Source organism: Corythoichthys intestinalis, chromosome 16 (assembly GCF_030265065.1).
Source record: "Corythoichthys intestinalis isolate RoL2023-P3 chromosome 16, ASM3026506v1, whole genome shotgun sequence".
In the NCBI taxonomy this organism is placed as follows: domain Eukaryota; kingdom Metazoa; phylum Chordata; class Actinopteri; order Syngnathiformes; family Syngnathidae; genus Corythoichthys; species Corythoichthys intestinalis.
The window spans coordinates 2,163,262-2,182,825 of NC_080410.1; the positions used below are offsets into that span (position 1 = coordinate 2,163,262).

The 19,564-nt window shown below is 39.5% G+C and overlaps 1 protein-coding gene across 1 annotated transcript; it reads left to right on the forward strand.

Annotated features, from left to right (window-relative positions):
• Positions 1 to 3,998: 3,998 nt before the first annotated feature.
• hoxb9a (homeobox B9a) lies at positions 3,999 to 14,823 on the forward strand. Its single transcript, XM_057860751.1, has 2 exons — positions 3,999 to 4,578; positions 14,588 to 14,823. Exons 1-2 carry the CDS (start codon positions 3,999 to 4,001, stop codon positions 14,821 to 14,823), a joined length of 816 nt encoding a protein of 271 aa, XP_057716734.1.
• The last annotated feature ends 4,741 nt before the right edge of the window (positions 14,824 to 19,564 follow it).

Here is a 19,564-nt window from a genome sequence, read left to right on the forward strand (position 1 = left end):
GGGAATAATGCTATATTAAGATAAATGAGTATTGGGAATTACTGTATAAATTGTGTTGTTTTGCTATACACAGCGTCGGCTACATTTGTCCAAATACACTACATGGCTTAATTTACACTGCCATGTGCAGTTGAAGGTAATTTATATGTGAGCGTGTTGCGCGCGCTTGCGTATTCGTGTGTATGTTAGTATGTGTGCATACGCTAATATTTTCTGGATTAAATTTCGGAATTGCCAAATATTTGAAACATCCTTAAAGTTGGGGTTTAAGTATAGTTTTTCTTGACTCTTAACATATGAGCCTATAATCATCTCACCATGCATTACACACACAAAAAAAGTTACGAATTACCTCTTAATCTAAAATCAAGAAAACCCCGTGTTCTACTTTTTCATTTAATACACATAAATCCGTGCAGCATCTTACCGTTATTAAAATGAAAAAAAAAAAAAAGTTAAAATTTGGTCGAGCTCTTAGCTATAACAGAAATGTAATTATTTGCTGTAAATAAGTGATGTGGCATCTCCGATCTTGGCTCTGGGCCTTGTGTGTGACACATTTCTTTAAGGGGTTGAAAACTATAAAAGCAGATGCAAATAGAGAAAATTTAGAAATAGAGAAAGTTGAGTTTTCAGAAATTATTCCATAGCAATACATTGTACCGTTTTGCACTGGTTTGTCGTTTTAATTTCAAAATAGTCATGGTTTTGACCAAACAGCTGAAAAAGATGGTCAACTGTCGTGTGCATGCGTATTTAACACACACACGCAGGCACATATGCGCAAAAATGCCCACATTTCCATAATATTGTGGATATTTGAATGTGACACACAAGTAATTGAATGAATTCGTATTTCCGTCCGCTTTAACTGCAGACGCTCGAATCTAAAAGCTTAGACAAATTCAAACTAAAAACTTCAACGTAGGGGTAAAAAGTAAAACCGAAAATGTATATTTTTTCATTTGAACACAGTGGAGTTGAACGTGTATTTTAATTTCTCTATAGTTGAGGGGAGAGATATATTTTAGCAAGACCTTTAAAGCACTCATTTAAAAGAGAGCATGGCTCATCCATAATTCTCCTACAAAGAAAAAATGTCACAGCAGGGGTTATAACAAAAAAATGTTGAATTGATAGAGACGTGTTAAAGAGGACAAAAAATACCACCCATGGGAAAAAATCGCCCAGGATTGACCCTACGCACTCTAATGCTACTTTGAGGTCTTAAAGTTCAGTATAAATGATTAACATTTCCAAAAGTGATACATTTAATAAGCTATACTGTTGGGGCTTTGGGATAAGAAATATTAAACACCAATAAAACAATTCCAGCGTTTCCAATAATCTCATGTAAGTGCAGCCAATTGTTAATTATTTAAGCGAGCGCCACTTTGAAAACAAATAAAATGAAATAATAATGCTGCATGCAGAAAATGAGCGAATTAATAATATATTCACTTTTGCGCATGCAGCACACCCGCCCCAGTTGTTGTGCAAGTTCATGCGGTTTGGAAGAGGACGTTCATATTTAAATGGAGACTTTAAACGACGGAAGCGGGTAAAAAAAGAGCCCTGTATAAGAAACGTATCGTTATGTCGTATATTTTTGAATTGCATAATATTTTCCCCGCAATATCTTCCTCACTCCTAGGGAAAACATTTCAATTGTATTATGTGCAATGTTTAACATATTGTTTGACCGGAATGGAAATGTGACTTTTGAATAGGATGGATTGACCGAGAAGTCATAGATTTGTGCTCGTCCATTGCTTCTCTTCAAAGCCATGCGCGTCTTTGATTCACATCATCTCCCCTCAGCAGATCTGAAAGCATGCCTCACCCTCATAAATAATAATAAATAACCACGACGTTCCGACGAGATATGCGAAGTTCTTATTTAAGGGAATTAAAGCCAGACATTAAATTTACTGCGCAGATTAGCATCAAGAATTCAAGATAGGCTTACCATTCTTCTTTTATAAGAGGTCAGCAACGAGTCCAGAATTAATACGGATCATTGGTCCAAACTGTTGTTAGGCCTCCGTCTCGAAAACAGCAACAATGCGCTTGAATCTTCTGAATCAGTCTGGGGAAGTTGATGTCCGGAGGTCTCCCATGCATAGAGATCCTGCACCCAAGAGGTGTTAACTCGTAGAAGCCTGACTGCTGACTGAGACGTGCCCTTTCCCCAGCAGAAATAAGGCAGCAACAATCCCAGTTGTGTTTACAGTCTGCAATAGTGCAAGTCATATATCAGCACTATAAAACCTTAAGCAGTCGCCATGAATTTTATTATGGTTTAAACGCACTAAAAACAGTTGAAGTATTTTGCCTGCGAAAGCGAGGCCATGTGCACGTGGTCAAGCTAAATAGTGCTCGTAAACAAAAATGTCTTTTAATGTGCCAATAAAACAATATCAAGGGATTTTTTAAATGCTTGCGGTCAACGAGGAAACGTTCGTTTTGAACTGGGTGTAAGAACGCTTCTTGGTTAACGCTTATGTCAATTGATTTGGCGGAAAACACTAAGGTGACTCGAAGTTCCGCTCTGAGACCCCCAATTTGGCCAAATTTCAAAATTGTCCGATATGCATGTGTGACACATCATTGGAAAGCTTAAAATCTTAATTTTCTGGGAGAGGAAAATTTTTGAAGGAGGGCATTAACAAAATTAATAAATAAACAGCAAAACCCTAACTGGGGGTGAGAGCACGCAAGAGCATAATTAAAGACTCCATGATTTTAACTAGATAGTATTGCGTACTTACCTCTTTTCGATCCAAAAACTCCATGCATGTATCACTTAGTGTCAAGACACAGCTGTGAATGGCCACAGCCGGATTTTGGGGGGATTTTATGGGAGAAACATGGTAATATAACAAGGGTCGCGATGCAGAAATCGCAGACATCAAGGAGAGGTCGAGATTTTCTTTTTCATATATAAACCTTTTATTTTCTTTTTTTTTCTTTGTTTGGATCGATATTTTTCACCTCAAATAACGGGGGAAATGTGACAGTAACAACAACAACAACAAAAATACAATTAAGCGATAGTTATGAAGTACATATCCGTGACTTATTTACAGACACCATTTCTTTTCATTGTGACGTAATTTGTTTGAAAGTTTAAAATATGGGAGTGAATAAATTTTTAAAGTCGTTTTTTTTTTTTTAACTAAATATTAGACATCAATTAATGATTCTAAGCTGAAATGACATACATTTCGAATAATAAATATAATTACTGACATTCTTTTTATGGATGGGTTGAAACAAAAGCGGTTGCGCGACGTCTGTAAACGGGGGTTTCCACGGTAAAACGGACAAATTAAAAATAGTTCTGGGCCTTCATACGCCATGAATCTGCTATGGAAGCATATAAACATTTTGTTCTATCAAACACAACAGTTCCTTTAGCTTAAAATACAGCTATTTATTTTAAAGAGGAGTGCAAGAGGAGAAACTGCTTTTTCAGTCTTGTATGTGTTTTCCGCCATATACTGACTGTGTGTGAATTAGTCATGATTTGGATTAAACTGTATTCGAATGAACACGTTCGCGGGGGGGGGGGGGGGGGGGGGGGGGGGTCAGTTTACCCCATCACTCCAAAAATGCAGTCAAGTGTTTTATTGCATATATATTGTATATAACATGATATAAACATGAAAATTCATGCAGACATCAAGAGGGCGATCTATTACAAGGGGGTGTGAGCGGGCTTGATTTACGCCCCATCGAAGCTTTAACCCTTTGTCGGCACTGGCCAATCAGTTTCTCTGAGAATGAAGGCTGCAACACTTGTTTCTCTACCGAGCAACTTGCTTTGAAAGAAGGGCAAGAGAGCGAGAGAGAGACAGAGAAGGGGGTTGAGGGAGAGAGAGAGGCAAAATAGCAAAGGGCAGTTGAGGAGAAGAAGGGTAGAGAAAATCTCTTTATGTGTATCTTCTGGTTTTCCATTTAGTGAACTCGCAGTGTTTCGCAGATAATGTCCAAGAATGTCTATTTCTGGGACTTTGAGCAACTATTACGTGGACTCGATCATAAGTCAGGAAAGCGATGAACCCACGACCCCTGCTCATTTCCCCAGCATCCAATACACGGGTTCCAGCTCTGCCGCTGCGGCGGGTGGAAGACAGGCAGGCTCCGCATCGGAGCACCCGCTCCCCGAGTCCTATCCGTCGTGCAGCTTCCAACCAAAGCCTCCGGTGTTTTCATCACCTTGGAGTCCCTTCAGTCCGCACCACCACGGCACAAGCGGTCTTCCGACGGTTTATCACCCATATATAACTACACAACACGTCCCTTCTGCGGACACGCGCTACCTCCGCTCATGGCTGGAATGCGCGCCGCCCATCTCCGATTGTTTCCCGGAGCAGGGTCAGAGCGGCCAGGTCAAAGTAGAGCCTCAGCTCGGTCCTCTAGGCGTGGAAAGCCCACCCCAAATCGCTGGACAGCACCCGCTGGAGAGCACCACGTACATCCTGGAGTCCAGATCCACAGCAGCCCAGGCTTCGGCTTTCGGAGAAAATAACGACTCTTGCGAAGGGAGCGAGGATAAGGAGGGCCTGGATCAAAGTAAGTTATTAGGAAAGGTAATACCACTTTGGAGAAAGACACGCAATGATTGGGGAGAGTGATTGTAAAAGCTTTTTATGTAGCTATAAAACAAGAACAAAGAGCTGCTGGAGAGCCAATGCCACTTTGTGCTGCATGCGCCGTCACGTCTCAAAGCCCGGAAATACACATTTGTCTATTTGTCCACATTTGAAAAACTACAATAATTTAATTGACTCTAAATGCGTTCGGCATTCTTTTAGATACACTTTACTTAAAGGCCAAACATTTTGATATAGAAACACCAACGTGTTTACACATGTACATAAAGTGTGCGCGCCGTCGCTCCTTCTCTTATAAATATTTGTCGGGCTGCATAACTGTCTCACTGGCTCCTGTAATAGGTTATTATTATTTTTTAAATAATCATCACAGCCTGTTATATTTATTTATTTAATCACTTTTTTTTTTTCATAACGTGAACTGAGAGCGGGCACTAAAGTTCAACCTTTTAGTTAAAATAATGTTTGTGTACAGAATCAAAATGTGTGTTCCTTTATGAGAAAATATGTTTACATTTGACCAAATTAACACATACAGCATATTATTACCAACATGAAATACGCTTATCAAACTTAAAAACATCATGTTTGCTCCAAGCATTACTATCGTTATGATATGTGTGTCACAACAATAATTCTTGTACTGCTTATCCCATATATTTTATATCTCAAAGGACAATTCAGTAATTAGGTGGTGGACGACTTTAGAAAGTCTGCATCACAGTGCTGAGGTTCAGTGTTCAACTCCAACCTTTCTGTTCAGGGTTTGCATGTTCTCCCTTTTCATACCACATCCCTAAAACATGTTTTTAATTTAAGACTCAAAATGTAATGCATCAATTAGGGTTCAGATCAGATTAGGGATAAAATCACTCAATAAATAGTTTTCCCTAAATTATTTTCCCAGATTCACTCATGGATCTAAAATATATCCTTGATGGACCTCATTGAACTCTATGTTGTTTCATTTGGTATATGTTCAATGCTGTAAGTGTTTTATGCATATTAAGTTTTATATATAATATGTAAATGTATATGCATATGTGTGCAGCATATGAATAAATAGTGCACTGCAAATATATATATACATGTATATAATCATCTACATTCGTCCCAAACTTTTTTGCCTTGCTATCTATGGTCAAATTGTGGCTTTCCTGCCCTGGCCGTGGGATGGTTTGACATTTTGGAGAAGATGCTTATTATCTTTCTTTTTGCAATGCAACAAAGACACCACTACTGTCGTGTAACTAGCAATTGCCAGCAGAAAGATTGCTTGGCCGCATTTTAAAGTAAACAGCCTTAAATACTGTATACATACAGCTACGAACTTTATAGCTGTAGTCCCTAATAATGTGAGAACAGAAGTAAAACTAGTATGCCTCTCGTCAGATGTTGAATTGTAAAAGTGAGTTCTCATTTTTTTTGGTGTCCAGTGTTTTGGAGTTACGAACATTCTCCTCCCCCCAAAAATAAGTACTATATATCTATGGCCTTGACGAATTTTCATATACATACTCACAAACTGACTCTTATTGTGTTATTATTGGCTTGTGAGCCAATAAGCTTTGCGTCAGTGTTGTAGAAAAGGAAATCTGTCATAAAACGAGGAGCCTCTACAGTTCCAGTTAGTATTTATTGGTAAGGTATAGGTTTGGTGATTTCCCCATAGGTCATAGCACTTCTCAAAATGGCCACTAAATGCGTATATACTTTAGCCCATAAGGAGAAAACTATACCTTTCTATAGACCACACCACTTAAATTGAGCATCCCACAACAGATTATTTTCATGTTACTGTGCTGGGCAACCATCCAGAATAAACTGCAATATTATACTACAATCTTTGTGCTGCTGTTAGTGTTGTCGGCAGAGCTGGGAAAATTATTACCTCTGAAGTTTATTAAGTTATAACAGGGTGAACAACCCCATTAATTGGCACACTACTGTTGGTGGTTGGGTGAAATGTACAAGCGTTGGAGTAGAGACGCAGCAGGATAAAATACGACAGTGAAATGTAATAACATGCCTTGGGATATATGAGGGGTCAATTTCTGGAACTATTAGGGTGAAATTGCAAGCAGAGGGAGAAAGAGGCGAGAGATGCGATGTGATATTAATCCAATAGGTGAGCTGGTAGCTGTTTCCATGCAAGCTGCATTCATCACGATGGACAGAGGCAGGAAAAGACACATTGGTCAGCAATTGAATTTTTCATGTTGCACCGCCACAGGCGATAGCAGCGTACTTTATGGAAGTATCAGTCCTTCCATCTATGTGTCTGTCCATGCCAGGTCGCTGCTGGACATTGCCTTTACAACTAAAAGAACCTCAAGAGAGGAATAGTGCCTCACCAGCACAAATATTTACTCGAGATACCAATGTTGTTTTTGAGAACCCTTTTAATTTTCGTCTTAGTCTAATTCTTTTGGACGAAAATGCTTATTAATCTTCAGCGTATTTTATTCATTTCAAAATGTATTCGTCTTTGACTATTTTTCGATGACCCACATTTTTGAGCTGTTTACTCAAAAATGTTTTTGTCTCTAAATTTTAAAAGTGTTAGTCCAAAAATAAAGCTTTCGATTTTTTTTCACCAATTTCCAATGAACATTGACAGACGAGGACATATCGTAGCGTCCACAAGGACAAGGACAACTTTCTGGTGATAATACTTTACACTCCAAGCAGCAAAACAGTACATTACTTTCAATTATTTATACCTACCTGGACGCCACGTAATGTTTGTAAAAACAAAATGGTCAGAGAGTTTAAGAGGATGCTCGCTGTTAGCACTAGCCTAATGCTAATGCGAATAAAATGCTAATACTGCGAGTTACATTTAGTGTGTTATGATCACCCAGCAAAGACATTTTAAGTGCCTATGACAGCAAAAAGCATATTTATTTCATATTTAATACAGTGTTTTATGCTACTGAATGAAATGGACCGCTTGGATGTGTGTGGAAGCGACCGTTTTATCTATTAAAATTTTGAGTCCCGCGCCATGAAAATCAGTGACTTCCGGCTCGAGTCTCAGGTTGACATCAGCCAGGTAACCAATACAGCCATTAATATATAGCATGCAGATGGACAGCAGATTCAGCTGATTTTGCGGATTAATTCATTTATTTTTCGTATCACGCCAGCCAAATGTGCTACAGGGTTTTGTTGCTGCACCAGGGAGAGGCATGTGAGGCTTTTTGGGTTTCAAAAACCCCTACCCCGAGATTGGCCAAAACAAGTCCGACAACTGGGACCATTGGACTTACGAGGAAGTGAGGAAACATCGTGTTTTTTATTATGTCAAATAGTGGGGTTGTGGCACACGTTTTAATACGGAGGTGTCTTGCATTTTGTGGCTGACAATGCTCCTTGTCCACTGACAAAGTCACGTGTCCAACAACCGGCGGCTTGTCGCACACCCCACTCTTCGCGTGCCTGCCCCGGAGAGCGCTATACTTGGCTTATGCTCGTGCGGTTCTCCATATCATCCAGACTTCCGGCCCCCTCTGCCCTCTTTGTGTGCCCGGCAATAGACCACTATCCTCAGTTGGGCTCGGGCAGCTACGCGCTCCTCCAACGTCGGCCAGTTTGTCCGGCGGTCATTCTCCAGCTGCTTCCCTGGCAAATGAGCTCTCCTGCCCTCAGCAGGAGAACGACGAGCTGTAGCTCGCTCGCTGCCGGGGGAGTTGTCGATCAGTGAAGACAATCGACAACCCCACTGCCGTGTGATATGATCCGGGGTAGTGTTGTGTGATTTTTGGCTTCGAAAGGCGAGAAAAAGAGTTTGAAACGCAGCTCAGTTCGGTTTAGCATGTCTGCTAGCTGTCACGCCTCCTGGTTTGTTTCCGAAGCCGGGGCAAGGAAATGACAAAGCCGAGCTAACTCCGGTGGCATAAAATATCGTCGGAAGGTGCAAGAAGTCGATAGTTTTGACCATTATGGAGTAATTTTGCCACGTCGTACTAAATAAATGCATTTTGAATATTTCATATTACATTTAGCACAAGACTGTTATTTTTCATGACATTTATTTAGCAATTGGGGAAAAATACTTAGATAAGAATATTGGAGTAGAGAGATTGAAACAATGACGTTTTGCTGCTCTCTTTGTTGCTTTTTCCTCGTTATGAATAATTCTCCCTCAATGGGCTGAATCCTAAATCAGATGAAATCGTGACCCTGCCGACGTCATCCTCCGGCTGGGGACGCTAGAGCTCTATAATAACAGGCAGGGTTAAACGGCAGATTCAAAGACTAATTTCTCCTCATCCGCGCTTTGGCAAATTGTTGAATATAGTCGAATCGTCTCAAAATATTCTAATTCACATAACTGCTATTTATGATTTGTTTTATGATGTCGCAGGCACTTTAAGGCCTAAGGCAACATTGCGTATTCTCTCTTGCCAAGATAAGTAAAACAAATCTAACTGTGTGTTGCAAAACAAGCAAGCCTGGAGAACAGAGGACACTGGTGAGTTATGTAGCACGTCACATGTCAAACAACCAGACAATGCTACAATGCCAACTTACTACAAATAAAAATGTCACACATTGTGAACATGTGACGGACACTATGGCGCATTTTCGTCTCGTCTCGTCAGACGAAAACTGTTATGGTTTAGTCTCCCAAGATATGTTTTTGGCATGTTGTTGTCTCGTTATCAGAATGAAAAAATAGTTCATTGACGAAATATTTTCCTTATAGTCATCGTTGACGAAAACAACACTGCTTTATACCTTCTTCCTATTAGTCATAATCTTTTCTTTCCTCTCATCCTCAGAATTACCCCATCCTCAAGACCATTCTGTCTTCCTGGCAGACAGTCACGGTTGTGGCATAGCTTACATAGTAATGGATTGTTCTAGAAGTGATTATACACACTGTAAAGCACCCACTTTAGCGGGTGACACAAGTACTGCACATCCCAGTCCTGTCATCCATCTTCTCCTCACCTCCTTACCAGGCATTATTTTCCCAGAGAAGAAATCAATACCTTACGTTTCCACCGTGTTGGAAGAAATTCATTACGCAGCGAATTAAAGGAATTGCAATCTTTTTGATCAAGTGCATTCCAGCAGAAAGAATCTTGTTTAAGAATATGAAAAATAACAGAATTTTCTTTTTCTGCTGTTAATGGAGGAGAAAATATAAATAAAGGCCAATATTTCCAGGAACTAGGCGAAATTGCCATGATTTATATATGCCCTAAGTGTTTTAGTCAATCAAATGTGAGTATTTTAGAGAGTATGCTATCGATCGTGATGTCAAAAACAACCAAAATTTCCTAAGCTATTGTGATGGCAATACTGTGCAAATGCAAGTCGTCCATTCATTCATCTTCCGCGCCACTTATCCTCACAAGGTTCGCGGGCAGAGGTGGGTAGAGTGGCCCAAAGTTTTACTTACGTAAGAGGTTTGCTCCTTCGAAATAATAGTACCCAAATAAAAGTTGGCATCCCAAAAATGTACTCAAGTACAAGTAAAAAAGTATTTGGTGAAACAAATACTCAAGTAATAACGTTTTCTATGTGTACTTTTATTGTTATTGTTGTTGTTATACTGTACTCTAACCGATTAAGTTAATTTATTAGGCCAAACAAATACACAAAATCATCAAATTCTGACTAGGAAAATTGACAGAAATGAAACATCACCCATCCAAAGAGCATGAGTGCCCTATATTGGAAAAAATCTTGTTCCCTAACATGAAATTAAACGATCATATCTCACTTTTTTGTGGTCTATCGTTGCCAAATAAAAACTGAGACAGGTTGAAATCCACACTTTCAAATGTTGACAGCTGCACTTTATGTCAAACAGTGGAGGATGAAGTACTCCCTTTTTTTTATTTAGGTAAAAGTACAGATACAGGTGCAAAAAATACTTAAGTACAAGTATCTAAAAAAAATACTCAAGTAAAATAATAAAAGTACTTGCTTAAAATTTGCATGTAAAAATATTTTCTCCAGATACAAAAATGTAACATACGTTAAAAAAATATATATATTATAAAAAGTTTTTATTTAACAATAATAGCAATAAAATTGACTGCACTGTAAACAGAAACTTATAAAGCTCAAAAACTCCAAAATCTATCTTAACAGCAGACTGCAAGCAACTATCAGATGCCTACCGCCACCTACTGTACAAGAGTATAGTGGTTTTTATTAGTCAATATCTTGTTCACTTACCTAATCTTACTTTTACTCATGTTGCTGCCTTTATTGCTCAATTACGGTATAGTTGCACGGGTCTTATCGCCGCAGGCACGATAACGAAACTATCAATTCACAATGAGAAAAAAAGAAAACAAACACAAAGTAACGTGTAACGCAGGCAACAATTTGAAAAGTAGTGAAGTAAAAACTACAGATACCTGCTGTAAAATGTAAGTATAAAGTACCACTTCATATCTGTACTCAAGTAAAGTGCAGATACACAAAAATGTACAGTAACGAAGTACTTTTACTTCGTTACAGTCCACCACTGATGTCAAATAGTTCATTTTTTTAACGGCGCTTTAAAGTCGCCACGTGATTGACCAGTGTTCCTGATCATAGGACTTCCGACTGCAAGCTTGTCTGTGGCTGTACTGTTACATCTGATTGGTATAAAGTAGTCATGTGATTATTGTTGCGTTGTTTCATTGGTGAAAATGATAGGGCCACTGTGGCCATCTGGCAAAAATACAGTAAAGTCTAATATGTAAAATAACGAGGAAAATTATAAGGACTCTAGTGTAGCCCAAAGTAGTGGGGTAAGTCTAGCATTTCTTCTTCACAAATCTGCTCAAGTAAAAGTATGCCGTCATAAAACTACTCGAAGGAGTACATTTTTCTCAAAAAGCCTATCTGAGCAAACTATAGGCACTAGGCAGGGTATACCCTGAATTGGTTGCCAGCCATTTGAAAGCCACAGGGACACAACCATTCACACACACATTCACATCTAGGGAAAATTTGGAGTGTTTCATCAGCCTACCATGCATGTTTTTGGGGTGTGGGAGGAGAAACCCCACACAGCCATGGGGAGCACATGTAACTCCAGAGAGGAAGGGGGAAATTTTTAATCCTTGATTCTGAATTGTGAGGCGGACGTGCTAACCACCCTTACACAGTGCCGCCACATGCAAGTCACTTCTTTAATCGCATAAACTTTGATTTTGCTCAAAGAAAAAAAATATCTGAATAGGAGAATAATGTGTATTTTGTCCCACTTGTGTTGCTGCATGTTTGTCTATCTTGTCAAACTTTCATTTGGTGTGCCTATGTGCTGCTCCCAGTCTGCCGCCTACAGTTGTGTAGGTTAATACACAGATTTTTCTTAGAAAAACAACCTTACAGAAAAGCAAAAGGCAGTGTCAGTATTGCACAGTGTTTGGCTTTTGGCAAGGCTGTAAAAACTAATCGATTAAAATAGATGAATAAATTAGTTGCCAACGAATTTGATAATCGGTTTTCGCCGGCGGCTATGAGCAGTCCCGTTTGCCTTCTTGTTTCTGTGAAATGTGATGCTGCATGTGCGCCAGTGAATAGAGCAAGAGAGAGAGAGTTCACTGCTACACTTAGACTGGATTGCTGAATCAATAATACAGTGGCATGAAAAAGTATCTGAACCTTTTGAAATTTGTCACATTTCTGCATAAAATCACCATCAAATGTGATCTAATCTGTGTCAAAATCACACAGATGAAAATAGTCTCTGTTTTAACTAAAACCACCCAAACATTTATAGGTTTTCATATTTTAATGATAGTCTGCAAACAATGACCCAAGGGGAAAAATAAGTAAACCACCATCACATTTAACATTTTGTTGCCCCACCTTTGGCAACAATAACTTCAACTAGACGCTTCCTGTAGTTGCAGATCAGTTTGGCACATCAATCAGGACTAATCTTGGCCCATTCTTCTCACAAAACTGCTGTAGTTCAGTCAGATTGCTGGGAGGTCTGACATGAATCGCTGTCTTTAGATCATGCCACAACATCTCAATGGGGTTCAAGTCTAGACTATGACCTGGCCTCTCTAAAATTGGTATTTTGTCCTTCTGAAATCATTCTGAAGTTCGGTGTTTTGCATCATTATTATATCTTATTATCATATCTTATTGCAGCATCCATCCTCTTTTTAGCTTCACCTGTCTGACAGACCGCCTCAGGTTTTCCTGCAAAACTTTTGAATTCATTCTTCCGTTAATGATTGCAAGTTGTCCAGACCTTGAGGTAGCAAGACATCCCCAAATCATGATGGTCCCTCCACCATGCTTCACGGTGGGGATGAGGTGTTGATGTTTGTGAGCTGTTCCATTTTTCCTCCACACATGACGTTGTGTGTTACTCCCTAACAATTCATCTTTGGTTTCAACAGTTCACAAAATATTTTTGCCAAAACGTCTGTGGAGTGTCCAAGTGCCTTTTTGTGAATATTAAACGAGCAACAACGTTTTGTCAGCAGTGGCTTCCTCCATGAAGTCCTCCCATGAACACCATTCTTGGCCATAGTTTTACACAGTTATTGGACTGTGCCTGTGATTTCTGTAAGTCTTTAGCAGACACTCTAGGGTTCTTTTTTTATGTCTCTGAGTATTCTGCACGGAACTCTTGGCATCATCTTTGGTGGATGGCCACTCCTTGGGAGAGAAGCAACAGTGCCAAACTCTCTCCATTTGTAGACAACTTCTCTGACTGTCGTTTATGAACATCCAGACATTTGGAGATGGTTTTGTATCCTTTCCCAGCAAAATACAAATCAACAATCTTTGATCGCAGGTCGTCAGACAGCTCTTTTGACTGAGCCACGATGCAGATAATGCTTCTCATCAAGACATTTCTTACCAGTTGTGTGTTTTATAGTGGGCAGGGCAGCTTTAAACCACTCACCAGTGATTAGGCACATACCTGACTTAAAATGATAAATAAAAATTGGTTTCAATTGCTCTTTAAGTCTCTTTAAGCAGAGGGTTCACATACTTTTTACTTATTTAGTTATTAAAATACACGTTCTGGAGTGGCCAAGTCCAAGTCTAAACATGAACCCAATTGAGATGCTGTGGCATGACTTAGAGACAGCGATTCATGCCAGACATCCCAGGAATCTGACTGAACTACAGTAGTTTTTTGGAGAAGAATGGGCCAAGATTAGTCCTGATCAATGTCCCAGACTGGTCTGCAGCTACAGGAAGAGTCTGGTTGAAGTTATTGCTGCCAAGGGGGGGGCGGCACAAAATATTAAATGTGATGGTTCACTTACTTATTTTTTCCCCATTCTGTCATTATTGGCACACAATCCTCATTAAAATATGAAAACCTATAAATGTTTGGGTAGTTTTAGTTAAAGCAGACACTGTATTTTCATCTGTGTGATTTTGACCGAGATCAGATCACATTTGATGGTGATTTTATGCAGAAATGTGAGAAATTCCAAAAGGTTCAGATACTTTTTCATACCACTGTATTTGTCAATGATGTGTAACAGTGTGTAATTGAAAAAAAAGATTCGTCCCTCAACTTGATTTCTTGCTTGCTTACGCAGATTCTTCTTCCAATGAAGATGCTAAATCCAATGCTTGTTTCAGCTTCGCTCAGACTGTTAGGATGCAGCATTCAGCTGCACTGGCACCCAATAAATAATTTGAGAACAGACCTATCGTTCCAACTGAGGAATGTTATTCGCTATTTTAATTTGCCTCGCAGCCTCAAACTGATAAGCGGCGTTTCTGCCGTGCTGACATCCTGACTGATAGTCCGTAAGTTACGTCTGTCACAAAGCGCTTGAGACTGGATATACAGTGATATATTTATGCTTCTGTCAGGGTTGCCCTTGTTGACGCAATAGTTGTTGACACAGCTATATATATGAGACGTGTTTCGAGCAAAACATGTCTATCTATAGTTTTTCCCCGTTGTTTTGAATGCATACATGCAAACTTAGACTTATAATTTTAATTTGTTGTATTTTCAGATGACCCCTCTGCTAACTGGTTGCATGCACGCTCCTCCAGAAAGAAGAGGTGCCCGTATACCAAATATCAGACGCTGGAGCTGGAGAAGGAATTCCTGTTCAACATGTACTTGACACGTGACCGGCGCCATGAGGTGGCCAGGGCTCTCAACCTGACAGAGAGACAGGTTAAGATCTGGTTCCAAAACCGAAGGATGAAAATGAAGAAACAGAGCAAGGATCAGCCTAAGGATTAACGGACTTTAAACTACCAACCAGACAGACTTCTTCCAGGCTTACCCCCTGACAGGACACAGTTAACTATTAACAGAACCTGCAACCTCAAAGGAAAGAAAAAAAACCACAATTCTTTCTGTTTCACTTCAACCAATGATTATTTGCATTAGTTGCGCTTTACACGGTATCAATTCTGCAAAGCATGTGAAAAACTGGAATTATTATCTTAATGGAATTTGACGGGTACAACACTAGCCTCATGGACAGCGATGGTTTGTTTTGGACTTGACAGGACTTGACAAGAGTCCTTTTAGTCGTGTCACTTACATCAAGATGTACACGGGGCTGAAGCCACGGTTTCGCATGGGTTTCACACACGCAACAGGGGAAGACAATAAGGGAAATTTTCTTAAACTATTAAAACCACTGGCCCAGGTCAACGCGTCAGATATTGGTCCCAATCAGCACGAAAAAGAACAATTTTTGCTTGAGTAACGTCTATTTTTTCTTTAGGTAGATTTAATGAAAACTGCAGCAAAATGATGCAAAAACACGAAAGTAGTCCAAATTATCCTAATCCAATTCCATAATCATATCGATAATTATTTCATAATCACTTCAGTATACATGAATAAACCCAAATCGACTCCACTGACCACTTACACACATTTGAATGTTTTCGGGAAACAAACACACACACAAAAAAAAACATTTTTTCTTGGGAGCTACAGGGGGAGGCAGGCCCGCGTGAGAACCCCGCGCCTGGGCGAAGCTTTCCTGTCTTCTCTAACAATTTTCAAGCTAGACCCAGACTTCATAATAATATTGATGGGCCGATTAATAGGGGGCCTGCATTGTTGGCGTGGCCATCACAGCTGACCGACTGGAATAACAGAAAAAGCTTTTTTTTGTTGAAAATTCTTGTGAATAAATGCTTAAATCCATGAATTCTTTATAGATATAGATGTAAAACAGTCTCGATTCTTGGTTAAAAGCAAACCAAAAAAAAAAAAGTGCAGTTAGCATTTATTTTACGTAAATATGTCGAAGAATGATGCTAGTCCGTCGCGGGTCATTTCTACTATTTATTTTTTTTCACAATGTTTCAAAATGCATGTATGGTATATAAAATATAATAATTATCTTAACAAATCACTCCTGAGACAACCCTTCCTGTTTGTACGCAGTACAGCTTTCGTACTTTTTCAACTTAAATACGGTGTTGGACTGCTGCATGCGTTGATTAACTGTGACCGACTGCGAATAACTGAAGCGGACTGTAGGACGGCACCCTAGTTGAAGGCGTTGCACAGTGGCTGATAGATGTGACCCGTCAATACAATTATGAAGTCTATGTTAGACCGTCGTTATGACGATATTATTTTATACGTAATCACGCGGACATTGATTTCCACACCTCACAAGTGAACCTCGTTTTTTTTTTCTCATCGTCGCCGAGCCAATTCCAGTCTTGCCACAGGGGCTGAAATTATCTCTCCCTTTTCTATTCAAACTGGATTTAGCTTTCCCTCAACTCCTGTGGCGACGTTCTCTTATTTAGGTGGTCTTTTTTTCCCCCGGTGCTTGGCTAGGTGCAGGGGGTTTCAGAAACATGTAGTCTTGTAGTATAATGTTAGGTGGGTACTGACATACTGGCAATCAATCAGCATCAGTAATCAGGTTGCGCGCGTTCATGCGGGCGCGAGTAAGCGAACGAGGTGTGTTTACGCCCCACGGAGAGAAATGGCTGGCTGCATAGACTGTAAGGTTGTCTTTGATCAGGATAGCGTAACGTCATCAAAACACGAAACCACTGGGAATTAATGTAAAATAAGATTTTTTTTTTTTTTTTTTAATCGACACATTATTTTTACTGGGCCAGTGGTTGGAGCATTCTGGTGACCCTGACGGTTTTAAAAGTACGTCCCTGCACACACGCTCACACACCTTCATGCAGACATGCTAACGCCAGCGTCTATCTCTTGCATGACACTTTGCTTTTCAAAGAATTCCATTATGGACATACATATTCTCGGTCTAGTCTTTGTAATGACCACGTTTAGAGTGTTAAATCTTCTTTCAACCATAGAGTTAAAAAGATCTTCCAAAAAAAAAAAAATCTTATCAGCTCGCTTTTCATTTAATGCAGCAGGCACTCACTGTCATAAATTATAAACTATCAATGTTTCATTAGTTGGACATTGTGTACTAAAACAATACCGCATTATCCAAACTATGAGGCACACCGCATTACAAGACACACCTTCAATGAATAGCCTATTTTAAAGCTTTACTCATACAGTGCTGGTTAAAAAGTATTGGCACCCCTGCAATTCTGTCAGATAATGCTCAATTTCTCCCTGAAAATGATTGCAATTACAAATGCTTTGGTAGTAATATCTTCATTTGTTTTGCTTGCAATGAAAAAACACAAAAAAGATTGGGAAAAAAATTAAATCATTATTATTTTACACAAACCTCAAAAAATGGGCCAGACAAAAGTATTTGCACCGTCAGCCCAATACTTGGTAGTACAACATTTAGACAAAATAACTGCGAACAACTGCTTCCGATATCCATCAATGAGATTCTTACAATGCTCTGCTGGAATTTTAGACCATTTTCCTTTGGCCAACTGCTCCAGGTCTCTGAGATTTCAAGGGTGCCTTCTCCAAACTGCCATTTTCAGAACTTTCCACAAGATTCAGGTCTGGACTCATTGCTGGCCACTTTAGAAATCTCCAGTGCTTTCTCTCAAACCATTTTCTAGTGCTTTTTAAAGTGTTTTTTGGGTCACTATCCTGCTGGAAGACCCATGATCGCTGAGGGAGACCCAGCTTTCTCTCGGTGGGCCCTACATTATGCTGCAAAATTTGTTGGTAGTCGTCAAACTTCATAATGCCATGCACACATTCAAGCAGTCCAGTGCCAGAGGCAGCCAAGCAACCCCAAAACATCAGGGAACATCCGCTATGTTTGACTGTGGGGACCATGTTCTTTTCTTTGAAGGCCTTGTTTTTTTTTCCTGTAAACTGTATGTTGACGCCTTTTCCCAAAAAGCTCTATCATTCTTCCAAAACGTTTTTGGCTTTCTCAGGTAAGTTTTGGCAAACTCCAGCCTGGCATTTTTTTATGTCTCTGGGTCAGAGGTGGGGTCTTCCTGGGTATCCTACCATAGAGTCCCTTTTCATTCAGATACCGATGGATAGTACGGGTTGACACTGTTGTACCCTCGGACTGCGGGACAGCTTGAAGTTATTTGGATGTTAGTCGAGGTTGTTTATCCACCACACAATCTTTCGTTGAAATCTCTCGTCAATTTTTCTTTTCCATCCACATCTAGGGAGGTAAGCCACAGTGCCATGGGCTTTACACTTATTGATGACACTGCGCACAGTAGACACAGGAACATTCAGGTCTTTGGAGATGGACTTGTAGCCTTGAGATTGCCCATGCTTCTTCACAATTTTGCTTCTCAAGTTCTCAGACAGTTCTTTGGTCTTATTTCTTTTCTCCATGCTCAATGTGGTACACACAAGGACACAGGACAGAGGTTGAGTCAACTTTAATCTATTTTAACTGGCTGCAATTGTGGTTTAGTTATTGGCACTACCTGTTATGTGCCACAGGTAAGTAACAGGTGCTGTTAATTACACAAATTAGACAAGTATCACATGATTTTTGAAAGGGTGCCAAGACTTTTGTCGGACCCATTTTTGGAGATTTGTGTTAAATGATAATGATTTTTTATTTTTTTTCCATTTTCTTTTGTATGTTTTCATTACAAGCAAAATAAATTAAGATACTACCACCAAAGCATTTGTAATTGCAATCATTTTCTGGGAGAAATTCAGCATTATCTGATAGAATTGCAGGGGTGCCAATACTTTTGGCCCGGACTGTATAAGGCACATCGGTTTATAACGCGCACTGTTTGCTTTTGAGAAAATTGAAGGCTTTTAGGAGCGCCTTGTAGTATGGAAAATACAGTAATTGAATATTTGTGGGCCACATATTTATTGCAGCAATCTTTGCTCTGCCCAGGTCCCATACTATGTAGAAATATTTTGGGCCTTTCGGTCAAAGTAGACGCTGACTGATGAAATACACATTGAAAAAAATGAAAGGAACTTTATTCAACATCGCTGTCGCATTTTAAAAAACATGTTCTATTTTTATACATTTAATACATTGCATCTGCTATGCAAGTAATTTTAAAATAAAACATTCAACTGCTTTTAAAAAATGTTTTTAAATCTCTGTATCCATGTTCTCGTTCTGATGAAGTCATCACTTGGGTCCATGTACTATGTCAACATCATTCGACAAAACATACAGTACACTAGGTTTATGTACAGTTTTATTGATCTGAGAGTTGATGAAAAAGGCCATGTTAGAAGGTCATCTTGTTTTATGATATTTGAAGTGTCATCGTATTTAAATGGCGTGCAGTGGCAGTTTTATGAGCTGGCCATAAACAAGACGTCGGCATCGAAGACAAGCCTCTTGTCCATTACAAGTCTTCACAATGGGAAGTGCTCTATTAGACACTTGATGCAAAGCATCACGTTCTATTTCAGGTTCAAATGTTTACATTGTTTGCGCATGCCTCAAATCGCTCTTATGCTTGTTAGTTTTGTTCACTAAGTTGTGGAACTTCCAGAGGGAAATGCTTTGAAAAAAATTACCATATTGAAGCTGTTTGAGAATGTTTTTTTTTTCTAATTTATTGTACAAAACAGGAGAGGATTTTGTTTTTGA